General features: G+C 41.0%; 2 protein-coding genes across 2 annotated transcripts in view; one reads left to right on the forward strand and one right to left on the reverse strand.

The window, feature by feature from the left end:
• scap (SREBF chaperone) overlaps window positions 1–6504 on the forward strand; it is a 170699-nt gene extending 164195 nt beyond the window's left edge. Inside the window, exon 23 of the mRNA XM_080194528.1 lies at window positions 39–6504. Coding sequence (XP_080050654.1) covers window positions 39–284 — 246 coding nt within the window. The 3' untranslated portion in view covers window positions 285–6504. The remainder of the gene's footprint in view (window positions 1–38) is intronic.
• Window positions 6505–7508: 1004 nt separating this feature from the next.
• ptpn23a (protein tyrosine phosphatase, non-receptor type 23, a) overlaps window positions 7509–26627 on the reverse strand; it is a 95900-nt gene continuing 76781 nt past the window's right edge. The window contains exons 20-25 of the mRNA XM_080194530.1: window positions 24081–26616; window positions 21200–21384; window positions 19705–19809; window positions 17073–17211; window positions 16466–16579; window positions 7509–14560 (exon numbers count right to left, since the gene is read on the reverse strand). Of these exons, the coding sequence (XP_080050656.1) occupies window positions 13934–14560; window positions 16466–16579; window positions 17073–17211; window positions 19705–19809; window positions 21200–21384; window positions 24081–26616 (3706 nt within the window). The 3' untranslated portion in view covers window positions 7509–13933. The remainder of the gene's footprint in view (window positions 14561–16465; window positions 16580–17072; window positions 17212–19704; window positions 19810–21199; window positions 21385–24080; window positions 26617–26627) is intronic.

The following is a 26627-nucleotide window of genomic DNA, read 5'->3' on the forward strand; positions in this document are numbered from 1 at the left end:
TCTCTTTCTCATCACCTTCTTTATTGTTTCTTTTGCAGGATATGGGTTGTGGAGCAAGTCTCGGGGTGATATCCGATAACCTTCTAGTAACTGGGGGTCAAGGCTGTGTCAGCCTCTGGGACATTGGCTATGGGGACTTACTTCAGACTGTCTACTTGGGCAAAAGTAATGAATTGCAGCTGGTTCGACAGTTGCTGGTCTTGGACAATGCTGCCATTGTGTGTGACTTTGGCAATGAGCTTAGCCTCGTTTACTTCCCATCAGTGCTGGAGAAATTGGACTGAAAGAGAGGGCGAGAGTCTTATGCTAATAAGTCTCTTCCTCAAATAAGAAGAATGGAAGCAAAATTGTCATCATGATCCTGAGTTTTTGTGTGACTGGGGATGTGACATTGGATGGTTAGAAGTTCAAGTGAATGGGAAAAAAATCTGCTCAGGATTTTAGGATCTATTCCTATGTCGGTGAGATGAAACAAAGCAAAATTATAATTTTATAATTTATATAACAAAGCTTTGGAACTGTGCACTGCATGGTGCAGGTACCATAAATGTTCCCTAAAGCACTACGTTGACTTATCAAATGGGTCAAAGGTTAATAATCAAGCCTGATTTTATTCAGTTTTGCAACGTTGCTTCATGTGAATTAGAGGTAAACTATGATGCAAAGAAAATAGCGCAGAGATATTTTTTTAAATTAACAGATTAATTTTTTTGTAATGAGTTGATTTTTTTAATAAGTACATTCAAGAAGCAAGCTTAAAAAAGGATAGCGGTGCGCAAGAGATTAGCTGCAGTCTTGCAGAATACAAACATTTTTTATCGGTGAAAAGCAAAGTGCAGACAAGGCAGGAAATGCAAATTAAAAAGGAAAAAATGTGAAAATTCATAGGTTATCATTTTGGTGAAGAAAAAAGAAAAATGCTTTTTAAAATTCCGTCAAAACTGGCTGTCATTTTGACTGGTGCTTGCTTTCTCAGAAGAGGAGAAGGAATGTGTTAAAGAGACCTTATTCAGAACCCAAAACTTTGACGCTGAGGTACTTGTTAAAGGTTTATCAGCTGCAGGTGAAATATAACATCTTTACAGGTGTTGATGATCTGTGTGTATTTAAAATTCTCTCCTCTACCATATTATGTATAGTGAATCCTGTTGACGTTAACCATGCTGCTCAACAATCACAGGAATTCATAACAGCTGATTGATTCACTGCTCTGACTGCCATCGCCTTGTGTGTTTCATAGTTCTCCTTACTATTACCCTCCTCGGCCCGGCCCATGCTATGTCTCTGCAACCCCCATTTTCTTTATCTCCCTATTGTTCAACTCTTCAGGTCGGTATGATTAAAACAAATGTTTATTTTATTCAATTCATCACATCATCCTAAGCTCATTATGAATGAAATACTGCTCAGTTGTGCAGCGTTCAGGGAATAAACTGCCTGCACAGAGCCTGGCTTGGTGTAAACATGGCCAAGAAAAGTCTGTGGCATTGTAGCCCCACATCTCTGGCCATGCACATTTTTAACAATCATGATTTCTGCTATTCTGTGACAACTTCCATATCCTTCACAGCTAAGACTAAATAGGAGGCCTATTAATATTATCACTCACTTGTATGCTAAATATTAAAATTAAGGCAAATCCTTTTCAATAGTTAGAACTGCTAATAAAATCTTCACTGCAAATGACCAAAACTGATAGGCTCCTATCAGTATTGTCAAATTCTACATCTATTCAGTCTGTGCCACCTCTCTTAGAACAGCAGAAAGGCAGGTTAATAAGGTGGTGAAAAAGGCATAAGGCACATTCAGCTTTATCAACCAGGGTATAGATTAAAAAAAGCAGAAGCCATGTTGGCGTTGTTTAGAATTTTGGTGAGGCCACAGATGTGTGCAGTTCTGGTTGCTACATTATAGGAAGGATATGATCACACTGGAAAGGGTACAGAGGAGATTCACCAGGATGTTGCCTGGGGTGGAACATTTGAGTTATAAAGAGAGGTTGGAACAGTAGAAGACTGAAGGTAACCTGATTGAGATGTTTTTGATTATGAGCAGCATGGACAAGGTGGATAAGGAGCAGCTGTTCCCCTTAGTTGATGGGTCAGTTACGAGGGGACACAAGTTAAAAGTGAGGGGTGAGATGTTTAGAATCATAGAATTCTACAGTGCAGAAGGCGGCCATTTGGCCCATTGAGTCTGCACCGACCGCAATCTCACCCTGGCCCTCTCCCCATAACCCTGTGCACTTACCCTAGCTTGTCTCCCTGACACTAAGGGGTAATTTCAGCATGGCCAATCACCTAACCCACACATCTTTGGACTGTGAGAAGAAACTGCAGCACCTGGAAGAAACCCCTGCAGACATGGGGAGAATGGGTGAATTCCACACACACACTGACCCAAACCAGGAATCAAACTTTGGTCTCTGGCTCTGTGAGGCAGCAGTGCTAACACACTGCCATCTTGCTGCCCTTTAGAGGGGGATTTAAGGAAAAACTTCTTACCCAGTGCCTCTTCTGCACTGTAGTATTGTAATTCTATTAACTATCCACTTACACTCATTGTCTCTTAGTGGATAAACAATTGAGTATTTTAAAAATTATTTTAAAAGAAACTTATTATGGATTCTACTTCCCCTACTCTGGATGGATTTTGGGGGGGAGGGGAGGAATACCATGATGTGTATAAAAAAGAAAACTGTTCTTGGTTTTTTGATAAAGTTATGCGCCCTAGTTTGAGCAGTGGAGATTGTTATTTTAAATTTGCCTGAGCAAACTTCATAATTTTAAACTCTACCAGATCTCCTCTTAGCCATCATAAAACCCATTGTAATTTTTAGCAGCATCTCCCAGATCTTTCCTAAACTGTAACAGTTTCAGAATTTTCAAATGGTGTTACTTTGGAAAGTCATCTAATAATTATTGTGGAGAACGATCACTATAAAAGGATTCCACTCAACCTGAATTGCCAGATATTTAATTAAGCAAATTCCTAATGGTCACTAAGGTTCAATACAGAGACTATCATTTTACTTTTGCTGCCCTGTATAAAGTTGATGAGTGTGTGTCGTCGCATGCAAAATATTAGATCACTGTGTTTGAAAACACACTCTTCTAATTATGCAGCTGAAGATGGTTAAATCCAGTTGAGAATACTACTCAAAATGGAGGATATGTGCTGAATTGATTGTCCCCTTTCAGCCTCCCCTCTTCCTAGTTTCTTAGAAGCTGCAAAAGCTTAAACTGTGACTTAAAAATATAAGGGACAAATCCTGTACTGTCCTTCACGTTGATCAGTCTGTCCTCCGTCTTCCCTGTCTAATTGTAGAGGGTGTCCCATCATTATTTAGCTTTGTTGCACATTTAATTTCTTGGGGCAATTTTTTTTTAATGATTAACTTTCAGATGTGTAAAGAAAGAATGCTAAATTAGTTGAAATATAGTGGTTAAATTCTTTCCTGATGAGAACTCAAACAACATTCTTTAGTCATCTACTGTGAGCTTAATTTAAAAATATTTATTGCGCATGTTTTTTTTTTGAAGGATGTACTGTACTATAGGGTGTTTGTATGGTTAACTTAATGCCACCTCTATATGGGGATCAACTATAAAAGTTGATGTTCAGTTCTAGAAATTTGACCCCATGTACACTACTGATTGGATGTTGGTCAATGTCTTTTTTTAGGGGATGGGGGTACAAATATCCTTTTCCTCCACAGCTTGCCTGGGTTGCTGCAGCCACCTGTGACCATGAGCTGGAGGAAGCCTAGTCCTAGCTGGCCACTAGGTCTTGCTTTCCGTTATTTATATCTGACTGACTCTTGTGTTTCTCTTTTCCTCTCTTTTGTGATCTCCCCTTTGCTCTTCTGTGTTTGTGTCTTCCTCTTTGTATATGTTTTGATTTCTCTCACCTGTTTGTCTTGTTTCCTCTTTCTCATCTATCTCTCATTTCTCCTGTTTTTTTCTCTCTTTATAGCATCTTGTTTCTCTCCCATTTTTACCTTTCCATCCCTCTCTACCTTTGGCCCGCTAGCCTCTGCTTTGCACCTCACCACAATAGTGCTGGTGAGATCAGGAACTCAGAGCCAAATTGGGATATTAAATCTGTGACCCCAAAATATTGCTGCGTTGAGCACATGCTTTTTCTAAATATAGACTTTTTATTCAAAACAGAGATTGTTTAATATTTAAAAACAAAGTAATTATGTGTAGAGCTTTTTTAAAATATGAAATGTACTTGTTTATTGTAACTAAGCTCTGGCTGGATTCTGTGCACATTGCCAGTGTTTGAAAACTTGAGAGAGATCTAAACAAGCCTGGGTTTCTCTTTGATTACTGACAGGATTTTTTTCAGGTTACCATCATGATATAGCTCTTTTGAACGTAAATAAAACATCTCCCAACGTTTTTGTACATTTTTTTTATAAGTGTTATAGAATATTAGAAAAACAATATTAGAGAAATGTACAGAACCAAAGAACATTTCTTAATCTATCATTTTTTTCCAACAAGCTTTTAATAAAAAATGCAAATATTGTTTTATTTTGTTTTAATATTATTATATGCTGTTGCAACCCCAGATCACATCCCCAAACTTTGTTCCGATCCTGGACGAAATTTCAGAATTTGTTGGGATCTGGTTAGGGAGCAATAACTATTTTTTGTTAAAATTGTGGTGTAATTTGAAACACCAGATACTTAGCAAATAAAAGCCATGGGATTACAGAGTTTTAGACAACAGAATCTTTACTATACAAAAGTTAGCAAGCAAACAGTCAATATTACAGAGTGGGAAGAAGAGAGTTCAGTGAGAGCGAGGCCAATGGAAAACCGGGAGTTGTCTGTACTATCAGAGTAGGAAATGAAAATTGAGGTGTGGAGTCACAGGAAAATCTTACATTGAATGGTGAAGCTTGGATCGATTCCAACACAACTGTAAAATTGTGAATGATTAAATGACAAGTGAGTAGCTGGTATCTTCTATTTTTAAGAAAGGTATATCAGTACCAAAGGTACTGGCAAGGTTGATTAATACAAAGGTTATTACTGGCAGCAATTTGTATTGATGAGATTTATATGCAGTAGAAAGGCTAATAAGGAATTGACAGAGTTGCTCCACCATAAGAATGTACATTCTGTGTTATGTGGAAACTTCAGGACACTTTTCTTAATCTTGGATAATCATTTGAACATCACGGCCATGCATTAGTAAGGTTGAGGACGTCAGGGAAAGCATATTTAAAGGTGTACACAGCTTAAAGTATGGGAAGACAGGGAATGGGTAACGACCATGCAGTGAAAAAAGAACAGGCAGATGGTGTATTCCACTCTCCAACAAGTTTAAAGTGATGGCCCTTTGGGGAATGTATCCAGAGCCAAGTCCATGGAACTATGCTCAGCTGTACAGATGGCAACAAGGAAGAATGGAAGAGCAATAGTGATGGCTGATTTAAGATCAAATTACTGCAGATGCTGGCATCTGAAACAAAAATAGAAAATAATGGAAAATCTCAGCATGTTTGACAGCATCAGGAAATCTAATAATTTGGGGAACAGGTAGATGGGAATCCAGGATGCTGTATTGCCTCCTTGATGCTAGGGACAAGGCTGTCACCGAGCAACTGCACAGAATCGGTGGGGGGTAAAAACAGCCCGCGGTCATGATCCTGCACTCAGAACTTAGGGAGCTCGAAGGAACTTAGCTACCAGAACTTTATATTTTTGGGACTGACTGGGGGAGATGGGACCTGTATTGACTAGACAGGTTGGTCCTCAATGCCGCTGGAACTGTTCCCTGTGGGATGTTTTGCCAATGCTATTGATGAGACGTAAACTAAATTGGCAGGAGTGTGTGAACCAGGAGATAACATCAGAGAGGAATACCAAGCTGCACAGAATACTGGATGAGATAGCTAGCACTACAATAAGGAATACTAAGTTATGGGATCAAAGGGAAAAGGTTTAAATCGGGGTTAATGTGTATGTGTGTGAATGCATCAAATGTGGTTAATAAGATTGCTAACAGAACCAACAAGATGGGGGAATAAAATTTTGGGGGGTGGGGAGCAATAGTGATAAGGGATTCTATAGCTGCAGCTATGATAATAGGATTGTATGTTTCAGAATCTGTAGCATTTTGGAAGATGACAAATATCCCTTCCACTGTTTCCATGGCCACTGCCTTTTGTAGCCATTATGTGGAGATGCCAGTGTTGGATTGAGGCAAGCACAGGAAGACGTCTCAACACCAAGTTAAAGTCCAACAAGTTTATTTGGTAGCACAAGCTTTGCGTGTCGCTCCTTCAGGTGAGTGAAGAGTTACGGTCATAATGAGGGCATATATAGCCACAAACTCAATTTTTAAGATAATGGTTGGAATGTGAGTCTTTACAGGTAATCAAGTCTTAAAGACACAGACAATGTGAGTGGAGAGTGATCGGCAACATGACAGCTCAGTGACTATCACTGTTTGCTGTGCAGACAATGGATTTGGGCCAGTGTCTGTGGGAGTTTGCGCATTCTCCCCGTGCGTGCGTGGGTTTTCTCTGGGTGCTCCGGTTTCCTCCCACACCCCAAAGGTGTGATATTAGGCTGATAAGAGGTAATAAATTGTCCCTAAATTAGTTTTCCCTCAATGTGGAATGCCATAAGCATAGATTGGGGTTGTGGGTGGAGAGGGGACTGGTAATGTTGGGGTGGCGGCTTGGGCTGAGGGCCCTGTTTCCTGGGCTGTTTTTGTTCTTTTGAGAGAGGGTTAAGCACTGGTTAGAGGTGTGTATTGTCTCCAGCCACGACAGTTAGAGATTTTGCAAGCCCAGGCAAGTCGTGGGAGTTACAGATAGTGTGACATGAACTTATGATCCTGGTTGAAGCTGTGTGTGGAATTCAGCTCTGTTTCTGCTTAGCAGTTCTGTGATGTCATGTGTTGTGAAGGCCATCTTGGTGAATGCTTACCTGAAGATTAGGGGTTGAATGCCTGTGACTGCTGAAATGTCCCCAACAGAAAGAGTATTTCTGCCTGGTAATTGTTGAGTGGTGTTCATTCATCTGTTGTAGTGTTTGTGCAGTCTCCCCTATATATACACCTCGGGACTTCTTGTCCTGTAGCATACCTCTTGCAACTTGACCAACATTACAGATACCATCATCTCATGTGAGAACACCATCTCCCAGGTACAGTGTCAGTGATCCAGCATGTCTTGCAGAGGTTGCTGTGGCAGGGTTGGGTGGTTAGTAGTCTGCAGAGTGTCCAGCTCATGGCACCAGTTAGCATGCTGTGGGTGGTGAGAGCCAATGCTGCAGGTGTCATGGGGCTGGCAATCAAGGCCAGCAGACAGGTGCCATGTGCTAATCTCACTGCAGGCACAGTGGCCTCCCAGGTGGGAAAAGGACCTGCAGAGTATGGGAGATTCATTTGTAATGCCTGCTGAAAAACCAGTAGGTTCTACTCACTCCATTTTTATGCAAATTTGACATTTAATTTTTTTGGGGAGAATACAGCCATTATATTGGCTGTATTAGCAGGAGACAAAGGCATCCTCAAGCAACATAACATTTCACTGCTGTGTATAAATTCCTAGCCACAGTTCTATTATTATTGTGGCTGTACTTATTATTTCATTGCTGTAATTTTGGCATCTCCTGATATCATGTAAGAAGCAGTTATTTTTCTCCATTCCATCCTACTTGAAATGGCTGAGGCCTTTCTTGATTCAGGTGGCTTAGATTTACTTGCTTTAAATTTGGTACACTGCTTAATTACTACAGAACCACCTTGTAGACTCAGTATATCACAATAAAGGCATGAGATATACACTGTAAAGACAGAGGCTTTCTCAATTTAAACCCAAAAAAGAGACAATACATTCTTATACATGACCCAAACAACTTTCTACACTGCTTCATATTTGATCCCTCCTACATTGTGTGCTCAGTAAGGTAACATTATGGTGTACAGCACTGAATTACTGATGGAAATAGCAACAATTCAGATTACCAGATAGCAGCTGTTAATGCTGCTATTCGAGTATACAGAAAGACCCATTGGACAAATTACCATATAGAGTACCATGGATGTATGGCAGCAAACATGTATGGATGCACATAGCTGAAATAACCAGACACACATTATTCAAATAGTTATTTATAGCACAGTTATGTTACAGTGGAATGTACCATTGAAATTTAGTGTTTGTTATTGGATAATGTACACATGCAAGAGTCTTAAAGACCCAACAACCCCATCTCAATATGCTAAACTAAGAGTGAATCACAAATTGCCACTCACTACTGTAATTTTAATGGTAATGAACAGGATTACTGTGTACAAAAGAACAAGGATTCAAGGAAAATAGTTAAGACCTGTAAACAAAGGAATTTTCAGAATAGCAGTTTTTTTAAAACTAAAATTAAACCAATTAATAAAGATTCCTCATATGACTGGTTAGTAATGACATAGGACTTGCTTTGCATAAAACTAAGATGCATGACTCATGACAATACAAAGTTGACAAGGTCTAAAGAGCAATTTTAAAAGAGAGAGCTGCCAGTTTGCAGTACAGGAGCCAGTTTAGATGCTGGGTTCAGGTGCAAGTTTCCTCTGTTACACAACATCCATCCCAATCAAGAGTTCAAATGGTTGAGACTGTGCACCCACAAATAACCTAAAAATTCACTGGTATTTGGCCAGACTAGACCAGGCAGATATCCCTGAACCTGCATCAACCACTGAAACAAGGTCAGCAGTTAGTTCAAATTGATTCATCCAAGGTTGCAGCATTTTCTCCTGCCCCAACTTTTGGAATCAGCTCAAATTCGAATTGCTTGCCAACAAAATGACAGTACAGTTTAAGAAAGGCAAGCACAAACCAGACTGTCAAGTTCCTGTGGGAAAAGAAATTGATATATCAGGGGTCTCCTATTATTGTAGCTCCTATTCAGGGGCTGACAGGAGAAAAAGCAGAGAGGATATAGTCAGAATCTGTTCCTGTCAGCCTGCAATCTGGCAAGCTTGTGACACTGTGGTTTCAGGGCAGGTTCTATACACAATTGCAGACAGCAGTGTAAGTTTCTCCTCCACATCCTTCCCAAATGATTTTAGACAGTTGGAATTTACATTTGTCTTTTGGCACAAGCTACACTGGCGTAATATAAGCATATCGTAAAATCAGTTAGCACGTATCAGTTGCATCCACTATTCTTGTATCCAGTGTCATTTTAACGTAGACTTGCTGATTAATCTAAAAAAAACAAGTGACAAATATACTCTCCCAGTTGAAGCCATCAGCACCATCGCATCTGGTGTGTGCCTTGAAATGAGGCATTACTTGTTCCCATATCAATTCTCCATAGGAAAAATTTCACTTGACCTAAACATTAAATGTTGCACTAAAACACTTTTTTGCGTGTGATACATCAATTTGTTCCTGCAGCTACCATCAACAACAGACCTACATCCATTCTGCAGTTACACAGTTGAAATTATTCTCTCCAGATGCAACCCAAGTTTAGAAAGGCAAATTTTCTAATGGCCCTGAGGTTTTTTTTCACATTTTAAGTGGACCCAGTAAGAACATTTTCACCCTATCTCCACACCCCACACTTCCACCACCACCAGACTTTATCACAACCCCACTTGTATTCCAGATTGAATACAGAGCCTTGAGACACAACAGAAATATTAATTTGTAACTACTCACTTGCAGTTATCAGGTCAGTTCACCCATAGAATTAATTCACAGCTCACAGTTACTGGCTGAAACAAGGCAACAAAGAAAACACATCAAAAAAACTGATTCATTAAGATTCGTGTCTGCTGTATCCCATCTGCGATCCAAATTAACACAGACAATAAAGAAACTTTTCCATCTTCCTCGACTTCATACATACATAGTTTCAATCTGTTCTACAATATATACTGTTGGACCATCCATGAATAGCTAATTCAGTTGCAGACTTGGAAAGCCAATTTAAGACATCATGATCCTTTGCTCTCCAAGTAATTTGACAGTGTTTAAAAAGTCTAGGCACTTTTGGAAATAAAAAAATGCCATTTTACTGCAAATCTTGGCAAACTTGGTATCTGAAATCTTTGGCTTTTTTTTAATTACATAGGCAGATAAACTTAGAGAAATTAAAATACAAAGTTTTGAAGGGTGGGAAGAGAGCAATGTACTGATTCCAAGGCCTGGGACTATGGTCCTTCAATTCTTCATCGTACAATCGTTTTGTCCTTGTATATCTGACTCATGGGTTAATTTTGTCCAAGAGGCTTAGAACAAGCCATTCTTGGCATAGACTTATTGGTGAAAAAAGTGAATCAGAAAATCAAGGTCTGATCATAGCATCGGCTTGAGATCCATGTCAGTGATTATCCATCTAAGTTTTATATAGCCCTGAGGTTCTTGCATGGGCCAATGCAAGCAAAGGACAAAAATCTCAGACGGCCTTGATTTATAAAGAATTGCACTTTGTTGAACTACTGATTTAAATCCTTACAATGATATTTCAAATACAACCAATAGGTCAAAAAGATTGGCTAAAATGTACTGCATCTGCTTCATGCCCTAACTCTCTGTAGTTAGGAGTTTTTGAAATATTACATGAAATCTATATTTGTGCAACATGGCTAATTTGTCCATAGCAACTGCAGAAATAAAAATAAAAAACCTACAGATTTATGAAATCTGAAATAGAAACATCTGTGCAGAAATATTAATATTTCAGATGTGTGTATATATACTTCTTTCCACATTTGCTGGCCATTCTCCAGAATGTTTACAGCATTTTCTGTTATTGTTTCAGTATGTTTTGCATGTAATTCATTGCAGACCAAAACCTTTGGGTCTTTTTTGAGTAGCACAGAATCCCTACAGTGCAAAAGGAGGCCATTCAGCCCATCCAAGCCTGCACTGACAGTAATTCCAGCCTAGGCCCTTTCCCCGTAACCCTACGCATTCACCCCACTAATCTCCCTGACACTTGGTCAATTTAGTTGGCCACTCAACCTAATGCACACATCTTTGAAGTGTGGGAGGAAATCAGAGTACCCCAAGGAAACCCACACAGACATAGGGAATAACATGCAGATTCCACAGTTACCTCAGGCCAGAACCGAACCAGGGTCCCTGGCACTATGAGGCAGCAGTGCTAACCGCTGTGTTACTATGAAATACATAAATATGTTTTTCATTTCTGAACTAAATTCAGATCTGGAGGTGTATACACTAATTGTCAATGTTTTATTTTTGTACATTTTTCTGCAAATCAAGAAGTGTGCTACCTACATTTAAAATGGACATTGGCTAAAGGTAAAGTACTCAAATTACTTCTCATTCTGCTTCCAATTTTCAGCTATGAAATATTAACACACACATCTAGTTAGTGTTTCAACATTTGCACTGCTTGTGTGTTTACTGAGAACAGTGACCATGAAAGCAGAAACCCACACTACAGTAAAAGATCAAAGTAAAGCAGTATTATACACAATACAAATGTTCCATCAAGACAGGACTCCCTTAATTCTGACAGAGAGGCACAAGTTGGGTTGGGATGGGATGATGGATATTTCAGAAACAGAATAAGTTATATACACAAATGTATGACAGAGGTAGAAGTGAGACCATTCACTGTATTATGTTTGTGATTGTGTGCAATGGCAATCCACGGCAGAAAATACAAATCAAAATTGTGCTCATTTTAGTTGTCCTTTAAAAGTGTTTCAATGTCCATCAAACAAGGAGGGTGAAAGCTTTGTTCGCAGACTACCATCTGCTGGACAGCTGAAGAAATAGCAAGAGGATTGAAAGTTAGCTTTGCAAAACTGGAAGGGCTAAGCAATTCTAATGCATTATCCAGTCACTTGGTCAGAAAGTGGATTTGGGCCCATTATTAGTGGTATAATTTAGTGTAATGATATTGCTTCTATAATGCTCTAAATGTTTTGATTGGATCAGGGAAAAATTACGTACTAGCTCCACTGCCAATTATAGAATAGCAACTACCTACCTAAGTCACAATTCCCATGTCCTCCAGACCTCTTCCTCCTCACTTCCCAGCTGATAGCCAATTTATAGTCATGTTCAGAACAACATACAAAGTATCTGGCAAAGTAACTCAGAAGTGCAAGTCATTAAAGTGAATTACTGCAGACTTCCTAATGACACTTGATAGCACATTTTAAAACTCCAGCCACTGATCTCATTTAAATTAATCAATTTTGGTAGTTCACAATACTGAAGGCTATTTATTTTTCTAACATAAAATAAAAATTTTTCTAAATTTGTTTTGAATGAGGAAGAAAATTGTACACCACTTAAAGCAGTATTCCACACTAACTACCAAACTCAGCACTTTAATACATCTGTCATATAATGCTGGGTCAAAAAAGAGAAAAATGACAGAAGCCATTCATTAGTCAGTGAGCCTCTTTCCAAGGGTGGCAGGATTGACAAATGCAGTGGCACTATGGTGGTTCCTCAGTTAGACTAACCTGTTGACACAAGTAGAAAGTGAAATTGAACACAGGCTGAGGCAGTGGGGAGTCGGTGCTGAAGCCAGAAGAGATTCCTGGCAGCAACAAACATCCCTACTAAAAGATTATCTGACAGCAAACTATCTATTCACCTGGACATTAGAACGAGGCTGGAAGATCCTGCACCTTCCAATGATGTTGGAAGATGGATCACTGATTTAGGGAACTATCCGACGCCCACTCATCTGGAAGAGCTGAGTTTGTAGGCCACCTCCACAACATTGAGCTGGTCAGCAGGGATCATTCCCTAATATCAGAGAAAGTCCCTGGTAAGCTTTCAAAATACAACAGTAACTGTGCACATGGGGTGAACTAAAACTGTTCCTGCCTTTGATCTGTTTCACACCCCCTTAAAAATGCCTGATTGTGGGGCAGAGCTGGTGACAGTCAGAAGCAACAGCATTACTGACCCAGTGCACAGGACAGGTATGAAACTGCAAGCCCGTAAATTGGAAAGCACCACTCCAGCAGAAACGGTCACATCCAATTCCCTTAGTTAAGTTGACTGCAGATACTCACCGTCTAGGTTCAACACAGGAGGGAGACAGGATTGGGGAAGGTAGTGTAGAATGACCAGTAACCATGGAACCACAACAGAGGATGGATCAGTGCCTTCAGGAAGAGTATGTGAGAAAATGAGGGGGAAATAAATGAAGTGTGTCATCTAACAAAGCTCCTGAACAAAACCAGTTACTGAAAATCTACTGGACAGCAGAGTCAATTGCCAGTGCAGCCAAAACAACCATTCCAAGTAATGGGGAGGACATACAGTATGGAGACTCAAGGGAAGAAATCTGCATCAATAAGGACCAATTCTAGAAGTAATGGGCAAAACTGTCACAAAGCATGTCTGGATTAGGATTATAGGTCAAACACACACCACACAAACAACATGAATAAACAGAGTGGAACAACTTCCCAAGGCCAAAAAGGAGGACATGCGAGCTTTCCAGAGGATTTTTAAAAATTCCTGCATAGGATGTCTGAAGCACATCCTGAGCAAAAGTTAGTCTCAACATACCAAAGCTCCTTCCGTGTCAATAGGTTAACAAATGTCAACAGTTGGAAATAATATTTTGGCCCATTCAGTGGGGAAGAGATGGTTTAATTATATTCAAGCAAGTAAGCATGAATTTACCTACCATCTGTACCAACACTAGGTTTGAAAGGAATGGGCAATTCCTAATCTTTGTACATTCAGCATTTGGTTATGACACGAGTGGGCACTGTTCTTTCCAGTTTACATGCAACTAGCTTGCAATTTTACTGTGTCGCTATTGTGCGAATTCCAAATAAAGGCTGACCAAACTTTATTGTCCTGCCCTTCTTTAAGAAAACGTATCCTCCAAATCCCAAGGACTCGGTCCATTATCCTTCGAGATGTTTTTCTTAGACCAATTGATCATGTTTTGTTCAGAGTCCACAATGGATCCAGAAGGTTCAGAGGGTCTTCGCTGGTGTGAGTAGCCTGAAGGCCCTGGCCGTCCTGGGGCTGCAAGAAGTTATGTTTGCTGATTTTCTGCCTGTTCCGAGGATTGGTGTCTAAGGTGAAGGCCTCTGCAGTCAAGGATGCTAAAAGATCCAATGAGGTGGCCTTGCTGTCTGTGCCCATAACATGGTTGGTGGTGGCTGGCTGAGAAGTGACTGCGTGATTCCCGAGGCTCACTTTCATCTTATCTAGCTCTTGGGTTGAATCGCATGTCTCCAAGGTCATGTTGTCTGTTTCTGCAGCCAATGATTGACTTGACGGTGTAATTTGTGATGGCGTGGTTGTTTCTGTCACCGCACTGGTAACCTCAACCATAAGATCCTGCTGTAGAAGATTATCTGTAGGCAATGGTACGGTAGCAGTCTGAGAATCAGACCACATACCAAAGCTGGGGTCAAATGTAGGCAGAGAGTTCAGTTTGCCATCTCCCATGGTCCCAGCAGTTGTCTTAATGCTGAGTTTTGCAATCGTGGCCTGGATGGAGCTAATTGGCAAATCACCTCCAAGTACCAAGTCCTGAGACTCCTGACGAGTATAAACCTACAGGGCAGAAAATAAACGTGAATCAACTAGAGAGAAAACGCTAAAATAAAAGGAAAATACAGCGGATTCTGGAAATCTCAAATAAGATCAGAAAGGGCTGGATGAACTCAGCAAGTCTGATAGCATCCATGCCGGGAGAAACAGAGTTCATGTTAAGAATATGAAGTAATGGAGAAGTCATATTGGAGTTGAAATGTTATCTCTGTTTCTCTCCACTGATGCTGCCACTCTTCAAATCTTCCAGCACTTTGTTTTTGTGTGAAGAGTGCACTTCTGTTAGAGAGCTTTTTCCTTCTAATGTAATAAAAACAATGTTAACTTCTCCCAAAGAAGCTCTGATGATCCACAGTGCTGGCGAGTAAATTCATAGAGAATAGGCAAATCAGGGAATAGTGATACCAAATGTAGGTTTTAGAAACCTGCAGATTGGGAGAAGAAGCGAGAAAGAAAGTAGTTTAACAGTTTTGAGATTCAGAAAATGAATCGAGTGCAGAAGTTAGTGCAACTTCAAGGAAGAAAGAGCAAGAAATTTGAGAGAAATGCTTCTGGAAGGGGAAATGGGGTCAACTCCTAATCCTCATCACACCACATCCCCAAGCAGCTGTTTAATAACTTCTCTGAAAGCAATCTTCGCCTCCCTTTAGCTGTTAGGTTGCCTGATGTGGGTATGCCGGCGTTGGACTGGGGTAAACACAGTAAAAAGTCTGACAACACCAGGTTTAAGTCCAACCGATTTATTTGATAGTAAACTCACCAGCTTGAGGGTTCCCTCTTCGTCAGGTGAATGGAGAGTTCTGACCTCTGACAGAGCATATAAAGCACAGACAGTTTACAGATTACTGATTAGAATTAGATTAGAATGGCATTCTAATCAGTAATCTGTAAACTGTCTGTGCTTTATATGCTCTGTCAGAGGCCAGAACTCTCCATTCACCTGACAAAGAGGGAACCCTCAAAAGCTAGTGAGTTTACTATCAAATAAATCGGTTGGACTTAAACCTGGTGTTGTCAGACTTTTTACTGAGGTTGCCTGAGGCCAGAGAAACCCAGCGTGTTTGGAAAGTAAATTAAATCAAAGGCTGCCAACGTTCATTAAAATACTTAAAGTTACTAACTCACTTGATGGAAGCAGATTGATTACTGTCCCTCAACCTAATTCCTTTATCCCCGAAGTGGACGGATGTTGGAGAAAAATTGTGATCAGGTTTCAGAATTTCAAAGTTCTATCACTGATTTGACCCCAACTCACTCATTAAAATTCTTCTTCACATTCCCTTCTCCACCCAACCTGATCACCTCCTTCAGCCCTAAACTCCAAACTCCTTTAATTTTAGTCTCTTGCACATCTCCAATTTTGCACACCTCCAATTTTCCGCACTCAGTATTGCCAGCCATGTATTCAGTTGTTAGGTCCTACGCTCTGAAATTTCCTCCCTGCCAATATCCCCTTTTGGTGCTGCTTCAAACCTAGTTCTGATCAAGCTTTTGGTCCCCAATCCTAACACCTTATGTTGCTTGATGGCAAAATATTTTGATAATGATCCTGTGAAACACCTTGGGATATTTTACACGTTACCACTGATGACTGAGCTTTCAGCTTCCTGGGTCCCTGGCTCTGAAATTCCATCCCTACAGCTCGCCATTCTTCCTTTTCCTCAGAGGCTCTTTAAAACCTACCTCTTTGACCAAGCTCTTGGACATTTTATCCATATATCTCCTACATGGCTCAATATCATGTTAGTTTATCCTAAGCTGCTTCCTGGGAAGCAGCTTAGGATGTTTTTGTACATTAATGGTACTGGGTAAATACAAGTTATTGAAGACGACATATAAATGCAAGTAGTCACTGCAGTAGTTTCAATAATATCATGAAACACTACAAATAAAAGAATGCTCGCGTACCTTTTGAGATGAACTGCTGGGTGCTTTGCTGGAAAAGCTAGTGATAACTCCATGCCTTAGTAGAACTAACTCCACATGATTGAGGATGGCTTCATAGCAGAACTTCAGATGGAGCTAAAATGATAAACCACAATGTAGATCACAAAAGCAACTGCCTCCAAAGTTTGCATTTCTATTTTCTTTTAAATGCATGCATTAAAGGGCTGTGAGCTTTTGCTGGCTAGTTCAGCAGTAATTGCCCATCTCTAATTGACCCCGAGGTGGTGGTGGTGAGCTGCTTTCTTGAAAAGTTGCAGTCCATGTGGTCTAGGTACAGTAGTATTAGAAAGTGTGTTCCAGGATTCTATAGTACTTAGCAAATGTAATTTCTTCGGAAAAGGAATGAAAGAGAGGAAAGGTATGGAGAGTAAAGAAATATAAAAGGAGAACTTTATAAGAGCTCACAGTCTAGACTTAGGTGTTTCACACTCTGCAATAGGTAACACTCCCTATTAACTTCGGATATTCAACAGAAGACTTTGGCATCCTGTTAGCAGAAACAGAATGAAATAATTTTGTATTCTCTCAGGAACCTTGATTCATAGGAAAATGCTCTGCGGTGTCTCACCTTGTCTTGAAGCATGTGCTTTCTCTGCTGCCTCATTTTCCGCACAATCTGAGACAGGTCAGGGATCCCGTTACCAGCCTCTACTTCCTGTACAGCGGCGTAGACAAGACAGAAAGCACCAGTTCTTCTAACTCCAGAGCTGAAAGAATCAGTATCAGATGGGAGCCACAGAAAGTCAGCATCACATTTAAGAGTCTAAAAAAGCTACGTACAAATGCCTCATTCAGTCTGTGGCGGGGTACCGACATATGTCAAGCGAAGGTTGAGAGATCCTCCCATTCCTTTCCAAAGTTGATTCAGGGCCTCATGTGGTGTTTAATCAATTAAACTTGCACAATGCATTACAGTTGCCTGTTCAGCTTTGGCTATTACAGCTATTGAGGCATTGCTTTACAGAGTTAATTGGAGTGAAGAGGAAAGAATTCCAGCTACTGGGACAGGTCTAACTGTCTAGGTTTTTTTAAAAATTCATTCCTGGGGTGTGACCTGGAAACTATGGACCTCCATATTTCAGGTAATGCAAGTTAATTTTATGACTGATCACACAAAAAAAAATCACAGAACTGTTAGTGTAGGAGGAGGCCAGTTGGCCCATAGTGTCTGCACTCTCTCCAAACGAGCATCATGATTTAGTACCCCTTCCTCTGCCTGTTCCCCATATCCCTGTATATTGTTTCTGTTCAAATAATCAACTAATGCCCTGAATGCCTGGGTTGAACCTGCCTCCAGCATATTTCCAGGTGGTGCATTCTAGACCTGAACCACTCTGCGTGAACAAGTGTTTTGTCACATCGTATTTGATCTCTATCTCAACTTATTTGCCTTTGTTCCACATTCCTTGATAGACATACACACAAAAAAATCTGAATCATCAAAATTTCACTTGTTCAATCACCCAGTCATTGGGGGAAGAGATTAGGAGCAATTTTTCCCTCAAAGAACAGTATCACCTAAATAGCCCAGTTCTAACTTTAAAGATGATGCCCTCTTTCCTGATTCTTTCACCATTTGCAGATGTGGAGCTATTTGCGTAATATAAAACCCTAGCTATTTGCAGCATTTTTATTCAAATGTGTGGCTTTCTCGGCTGCTTGAGTTCAGCAGCATTCATGTACATGCAGGACTGGAGTATGGATGGCAGTTTCTTGCCTTGGAGGACACTGGTAAATCAGCTAACCTTTTAATGATAATATTGGCTTTTTGTTTCCAAGCTTTTTTTAAAAAACTAACTGCAATGTGGATGTTAATGCTCAAAACTGTCAACAAATATTGCACTATTACATCCCTCGGACTATGGTACAACAATGGCAAAATCAATTAAATCAATGGGATTTGCAACACTGTTGTCTTTGTCAATGATCTGATGCATTTGCTGTAAAGAAAAGAGATCAGAATAGCGAACAGAAATTGGAAACTGACTGATTTTCCCAACCTTAAGCCAGAAACTGAGGCTGACTGCAGGACCTTTCACTGCCCTGATTGAAATCAGTTAATTCAGTCAATGTCAGTCTTGTTTCAGTGGCAACATTCTCCCCTCTGAGCAAGAAGGTTTTGGATTCAAATCCTACCCCATAGACCTGAGCTTGTAATCTTGTCTGACACTTCAGGTTGGATTTTCATCCTAGAAATGAGAGTGAGTGTTGGGAAATATCCCGATTTGGCTCACCCACTCCATGAGAATGTGTCAGCAAAGACTGGGTTTTAGGTGAGGGCGGGGAGGTGGAAATTGGCTCTAACTGGAATTGGGTTGCCCCATGAAGTGTTTGGAGGCAGTTCCAGAGGCTGCCAAGTGCCTAGGCAGGTTGATAAGGCCCTCCTCAGTGCTCTGCGTCTTTATCCCAGTTGAAAGCAATAATAACAGCAAAACAAAAAACAGGCCTCAGCCCTTACATCCCACACAGGATGCAAACCTCATCCACGCCACTGAGGCCCCCACCTGTTCTCCCCCACGATCTCTCATACCATCTATGCATAACAGTGACACTTTCTGCATAGAACTAACAAACTGTACAGTAACAAAACAAAATCATTCATAACATTCTTTCTTAAAAAAAACTTTCATTACAGCTCAATAAACTGCCAATCAATAATCTTTAAAGTATCAACAGCTGAAATTGCAAACACCTGAAACCTCTATCTTGTGTAAATAAACATTGCCCAATTGATAGAACAGATTAGCAGAATGCAAGAACTGTCAATCAAGCAATATTTTCCCTGGGGTTAGCTGTTTCAAACTAAAATAAATGCCTTGGCTCTCAGCTAAACCTCATTATGCATTCTTGACCTGCTGCTTGATTGACAGCTCTTGGTCGCTTGTTTATTTTCAAGATTTGTCATACATCCTATTGTTACTATAGTGTCCATTGGTTCAATATTGAATAGACCCAGAACAATACCCTAGGTCTCTTGATTACTAGTCAAGTGCCACACGTTCCTTGTGTGTCATCCTAATTTAAAAGGGCAGAAAAATGGGATTAACCCTGATAGTACTTAGAGAACCTGTACAGCACATACAAGCTGTATGTACTCCTTCTGTGTTGAAAAGCTCTAGGAGTCATTAAGATGAGGCATTTAAATTCTTAAATACAATATCCACACAATCTTAATCTCTGACGTCAGAAAACAAAATTACCTGCAGTGAACCACAATGGGTGTATGAAGTGGACGCTGATGTAGGTAATGTCCATGTACTTCCTGAATAAAACGCAGCAAATTACTTTTACTGTCGGGTAAACCCCTACAGAGAAAGTAAAAACAAAGTACGTGTAAATCTAAAATATGCAATATAAACTCAAAAAAGCAAGTCCTCAATAAATTAACAATGCAGTGTAGCATGTTGAAGCTCAAAATTACTGCAATGCAAAGGGTGCAATGCAGATGAAGCCTGGTTTCATAGATGTCAGCAGCCCTCCTGCATGTTATCCAAGTTCCAGGTACGGAGCATGGAGTGTAGATTGACTGACTATAGGGGCTCAAGCAGAGCCAAATCCAGCATTTCCAAGTGCATATTTTCCAAAGAGAGGAGGAGGAAGGATGTAATGGATAAATGTCGCAAAACAATTGTCGTTCCAGCTAAGATCAAGCAACTCACCACAGACTGATGATACGTTGCCTTTAAAAATGTATTTGTAACCATGTTTCTTGTAAGAAGCATGTTTAAATTTCAGCTCTGCTTTACAAGGTACCAATTTCTTTGGGCAACAGGCAGCTCAAATGCTGAGAATGCAGGATGATGACTGATTTTAGCTAAGGATGTTTGTTTAAACAGAGTTAATGTATTTGTGTTTACTTAGGTTTCCCTTGGGGTCAGTAGAGTTTTGATAAGGTTGACTTATATGTTAATGGATGGAGCTAAGCTTGCAGGAGAGAGTGTGTTTTGAAAAAGTCAATTACTGTCTTGTTCTGAAAAAAAAAAGCAAAATGCGTCTGTCTCTAAAGTTTATTTATTAGTATCACAAGTAGGCTTACATTAACACTGCAATGAAGTTACTATGAAAATTCCTAGTCACCACATTCCAGCACCTGTTCAGGTACACTGAGGGAGAATTTGGTATGGCCAATGCACTTAACCATCTTTTGGGCTGTGGGAGGAAACTGGATCACCTTCTCTATGGAGGTTGCTGTTTTGAGATTGTCAGAAAGCAGGTGTCTCTGTGTATTGCTCTCTCTAGAGGTGTTCAAAAACCTCTCAAACTGTTTACAAGTACATAGGTCTGGATTTTTGCTAACTGATGTTTAAAAGGAGTTTAAGTCTATAGAGGAATACTGGTTGAACTGGAACCAATACAGATAGATTAGCACTTAAGAATTGTATCTGGTCATATTTAAGTATTGTTCAAATATTAAGCTGATTCATTTGTTACAGTTAAACTGTATTGCTAAATCAAGTTTGTTTTGATAAAAGTTCCCTTGTTTGTCAGTAGACTTGAATCTGGAGTAAAACATCTTATCCTCACACAAATGCCGGAATAGAAAAATTGTAGAGGATTCTGATCAGGACCCTAACAAGACCAGGAGTCAACCTTGAGATTTTTACCAATCTGTATGATTTACAGGAGTTAGTAAATTCTAAATAGTTTAAACATTAAATGAATGCATAGAGTACGAACAAACAAATAGCAACTTACAGCTCAGGCCACGATGTAAACTGCAAGTGAATGATTGTTCGTTTCAGGCTCTGATCTCGATACTGCAGCCCAATCATCCGCTCCACATGAGTCTGAGTTATTTTCTGCGTTGTCAGAGTTAAGGTGATAGGTCCGTGTACTATCTGTTGGCCTCGCTCTGTTGGGAAGTAACGAATTACCTTTTGCTGTAACAGGAGGAGATTAAATGATTGACAGTGAGACATGTTGCCCTGCTTAAATTCATTTCAAAATGGATTAAATTCATTCACAAAATGGATCCTCCAGTACAATTTCTATTTTTCTAGTAGTGCAATCTTAGATTGTTGCTCTCAACAATTACAAAAATTTTGGCCAAGGGCTTCACAGAAAAATATTCCAAGGCACTGTATCTACAGATCAGAGATTTAGCTATGGATCCAATTAACCACAGAAGGCTGAAGATCCAAAATCACGATGGTGGCAGTTCTTTTTGTAGGGCTGAGTGAATTACTCAGCCTATCAAAAGGGCATTAAGAAGGAATGATGCTGGTATGGGACTGATGTCACATCTAGGCTACAGGGGATGTCCCAGAGGATAGAAAAATAATCAATGTTGTTCCTTTGTTTAAGGAGGATAGCAAGATTAATCAAGGTAATTACAGGCTGGTGGGCCTTACGTCAGTAGTTGGGAAATTATTGGAGAGGATTCTTCAAGACAGGATTTATTCCCACTTGCAAATAAGTGAATGCGTTAGCGAGAAGAAACATTGTTTTGGGAAGGGGAGGTCATGTCTCACTAACGATCGAGTTTTTCAAGGAAGTGACAAAGATGATTGATGAGGGTAGGGCAGTGGATGTTGTTGGCATGGACTTCATTAAGGCCTTTGACAAGGTCCCTCATGGCAAACTGGTGCAGAAGGTGAAGGTGCATGGGATCAGAGATGAGCTAGCAAGGTGGATACAGAACTGGCTCGGTCATAAAAGACAGAAGGTAGCAGTGGAAGAGTGCATTTCTGAATGGAGGGCTGTGACAAGCGTTTCCTCTGGATGCTCCAGTTTCTTTTCACATTCTGAAAGACATGCTGGTTAGGCGCACTGACTTGAACAGATGCCCAAATGTGGCGACTAGAAGAATTTTACAGTAACGTAACTGCAGTGTTAATATAAGCTTTACTTGTGACTAATAAATAAACTTCAACTTTATCTTTGGAGTGAGAGGGGAAACCAGAGCACACGGAGGAAACCAATGCAGCTACAGGGAGAACATACAAACTCCACACAATCACCTGAGGCTGGAATTGAACCCAGGACCCTGGCACAGAGAGACAGTAGTGCTAACCACTGTGCCACCTTGCTGCCCAAATTTATTTATCCTCAATTAATCAACATCAGCAAAGCCTCTGGTCATTATCATATTTGTGGGAGTTTGCTGTGTACAAATTGGATGCTGCATATCCTATTTTACAATGACTGGTTGTAAAGCACTTTGGGACATTGGGTATTCATGAAAATGCGTGATCTTTTGGGTTTTACGAAGAAAAGTGAATATTTAGAAAAAGGCCAATTTGAACCAAACCTGCCCATACAGTCAGGGAAATTTGAAAGTAGTAACGTTTAAGGAAGCAAAAAGTCACAGCCAATGAAAACCTCATGGTACCTACCAGTTATACTGTAATGAAGAATGTTGCAAATTTATATGTTTTACTGAAAATTGTGCAGTAAATACAGTGAACATCTCCACTTCTGACTTTATGATGGAAGGAAGGTCATTGACAAAGCCGCTGAAGGTAGTTAACCTAGGACACTTCGCTGATGAACTTTTTCAGTGATGTCCTGGAACTGTGATGGTTGAACTTCATCAACTACAACCGTCCTCCTTTGTGCTTGGTATGACTCCAACCAATGGAAAAGTACTCCCCCCCCCCCCCACCCCCGATTCCCATTGATTCCAGTTTTGATCAAGTTCCTTGATGCCATATTCAATCAGTTGCTGCCCTGATGTCAACGGCAGTCACTCTCACCTCACTTTGTTTACGTATTTATAAATTGTATTTAAAACCTAAGGGGTTAAATTACTTAAAGATTTGGAAGGACATCAAACAAATCAGGCATGAAAGGATATGGAAGGGATAATAAAGTGACACTACAATAGTTTCCCAATTAGACCACATGGTGACACAGTGGTTAGTACTCTGTCTCAGTGCCAGGGGCCCGGGTTCGATTCCTGGCTTGGGTGACTTGCAGAGTCTGCGCTTTTCCTTGTGTCCGCATGGGTTTCCTCTGGGTGCTCTGGTTTCCTCCCACAGTCCGAAAGACATGCTGGTTAGATGCATTGAACACACTAAATTCTCCCTCAGTGTACCCAAACAGGCGCTGGAGTATGATGACTCGGGGATTTTCACAGTAACTTCATTGCAGTGTTAATTTAAGTCTACTTGTGACACTAAAAAAAGTAAAATAAACAGATCTAACTGTGATTGGCTACAGGATTACTCAGGTACGTGAAACTGTTAGGCGCTGCTGTGATAGGAGGCCAAGTCTGAACCCTGGGATTTCACCAACAAGGAAAAGTTTTTATTGCTTAAAGTTAAAATAAGTTACCTGGACAAATAAATTTGAGCACTTGCCTTAGACAAATAATTGGAATGATTACTTGCCGTGGATCATGCTCAGTTTTTGAATCAAAAATGTCCTCCAAAGAGTTTTGGGCCACAATAGTATAGGCCAACTGCAACCACTAGAGGATGCTGAGAGCGAAGAAAGTTAACACTGAACCTCAGCTAGTTAGTGCTTACACTAGGTGTAAAAAGTGGAAATTGCTCCTTCCCCCAAACACTGGTATTTTCCTCAATTAGCAAACACTTAAGTATCTAACCAAATATTTAATGTCATCGTAACATACCTTCTCTACTTCCTGTTCAGAGACAAGCATAACCACGAGTGACACCTTTTGCTCATAAATCATTAGCCAAAAGTCTGCTGCAGTTCCCACCAATGGAGCCTGTGTAGCTATGATTCTCGGACAGTAAGATGACAAGTCCTCAATCATACTGGCATTGATGTAGTCATCTTTTCCTGACTGGATTATAATTCTATTTTTGTCATAAGGCATGATATCTTGATGACGGTTTTTCATGGTGTAGCAGCGAGCAACAGCAATCGACAACTGTCTGACATCTTTCTCTTGAGCATCCTGCAAGTCCTTCCATTTACAATCCAACTCAGTCAAGGTTCCATATGATGGCCTGTCCATGGAGTCAACAATAGTTTTAAAGCTTTCCAACTCAGTTAGCAACTTTTTAACATGCTCTGGTTTCTCATATGGATCTTTCTCTATGATTTGAATTCCTTTTGGCTTTTGCCCTTCCTTTGAGTCAACTTTGGTGGGCAAAAGGAGAGGCTGAGTCACAGCTGTCTGGGGCCCTCCATGCTGGCTGTCTGGGCTGGATGACAGAAGATCATGAGTTGAAGAGTTTTGTCTCTGAAAAGGTACATCTGAGACAGGTTGGGTTGCTGCAGTTGCTCCAGGTGTAAGAGATGGTGGTGGTCTCTGCTGTAAGATGGTGGACCCAGGCAATGCCGTGGGCAATATTGCAGCAGGAAGGGTACCAACCTGCCCTTGAGGAGGCTGTGGAGAAGGAGCTGGTGGAGGTGGCAATGGAGATCCAGGTACAATTGCGTTGGATTGTATTTGGCCAACAGCTGAACTCGGCACAGGTTGAACTGGATGCACAGCATGATGCCCTGTTGAGACAGGCTGTGGTGCTCCAATTTGATTTGGTAAAAGTGCAGGTTGAGGACCAGCATGTAGATGAGGTGGTGTAGATGTGAATGGCATGGGCGCAACCCCTTGAGCTGAGGACCCAGGCAGCATCGTTATTGGCTGTGATTCTGTGGCAGGTGGTAGTGTGTGACACTGTTGAGATTGTGGAATCATTGCAGCAGGAATGTTCTGTCCTGGTTGCTGAATGTTACTTGGAGTGGCTGGAAAAACATTGCTTGAATGAGCTGGAATCCCTGGTGCAGCCACTTTATCCTGAGCAGGATGCTGATACATATGAGGTCTTAAATGCGGCTGCATCTGAGGCTGAGCCTGAAGTTGAGGCTGTACAGGAAGTGGGACTGAGGACTGGGGTGGAATCTGTGCTACATTTTGAGGTCTTGGTTGAGTCGGCAGCTGTGGTCTTGTTGGGGGGAAAAAATGAGTTTGATAAGGCTGTTGGGCGTGCATTTGAGGCCTAATGTGAAGGTCATGATTTGGATGCACCTGATTTGGATGCTGGAACATATGTTGTGGTCCTGGGGCAGGACCAGCAAATGTTGGTGGTACATTAGTGAACTGGGACTGGGATGGCTGACCACCAGAATGATATGAATATTGACCAACTGCACTCACTGCAGGTCCAGGAGGAACTCCAATTCCACCTGGCAAAGGAACACTGGGTTGCTGTCTCATTCTTGCATCATAGATTGGCTGCCTATTCATGTGCCCACTCAGTGATTGTGGATCCGGTGTAAAGCTAGAAATTGGAGTCTGTACACTGTCCACTGTTGTGGTTGAAGTGTTCGGTTGTGGAACAATATTTCCTCCTGGTATCTGACCACAGAACTGTCCAGGGTAGGCAAGTGTAGGACCAACACTTGGAGGAGGCGTATGCAAACCAGTGTTAACAGGTACAGGCACAGTTGAGGAAACTTGCTGCCCCATTCCATAAGATGCAGTAGGACCACCAGCACTGGTTGGATGACCCACTGAACAGGGAACAGACATGGAATTTGGCATGTGCTGTGGTGAAGAACCTCTTGGAGGCAAGTGACCAGGTGTAAACCGGGGCTGAACTGGAATGGGATCTCTGATCATGGTCACAGCAGGATAAGCTGGAGGAGGTGAAGAGGCAGTCATATGTCGAGGGAGTACTGGGCAGGATACAGATGGACCCATTCTGCGAGAAGGTAAACCAGGTGCAGCACTAACTGAAGGAGGCCCTGAATGGCTGATGCCCACGTAAGGTCCTTGCGCAATACCACCATCTGAACCTGGTGGTGGAATTGGTCCTCCATGAAAATATGGATGCATAAAACGAGATGGTAAAGCAGGGTCTGGGAACTGTTGAACATGCAATGGTGGCTGTAGTGGTGCACACACAGTCCTAGCAGCTGAGAAAGCCTCTGCTTCTGAATGCCTCATCCTCGGAAAAGCAGCAGACTCCATGGGATATGGTCCAATGCCATCAGCAGACATTCCACCTATGTGTGCAGCTAAAGTGTGTGGGGACAGGCTTTTTAATTCATTGGGAAGATCATTAAAAGTAAGTGCTGCGTTAAATGTTTGCATATCTAGATCTTCGATACTGGATATGGATTCAAGGTCTGTATCAGAGGTTTTCTGCAGCGGTTTTGGTGCAGTCGGTCTTGGTGGTGGCTTCTTTTTCAATTCCCTGAAAAATAT

This window comes from Carcharhinus amblyrhynchos, chromosome 8, assembly GCF_965287045.1.
Source record: "Carcharhinus amblyrhynchos chromosome 8, sCarAmb.v2.hapA, whole genome shotgun sequence".
Classification (NCBI taxonomy): Eukaryota; Metazoa; Chordata; class Chondrichthyes; order Carcharhiniformes; family Carcharhinidae; genus Carcharhinus; species Carcharhinus amblyrhynchos.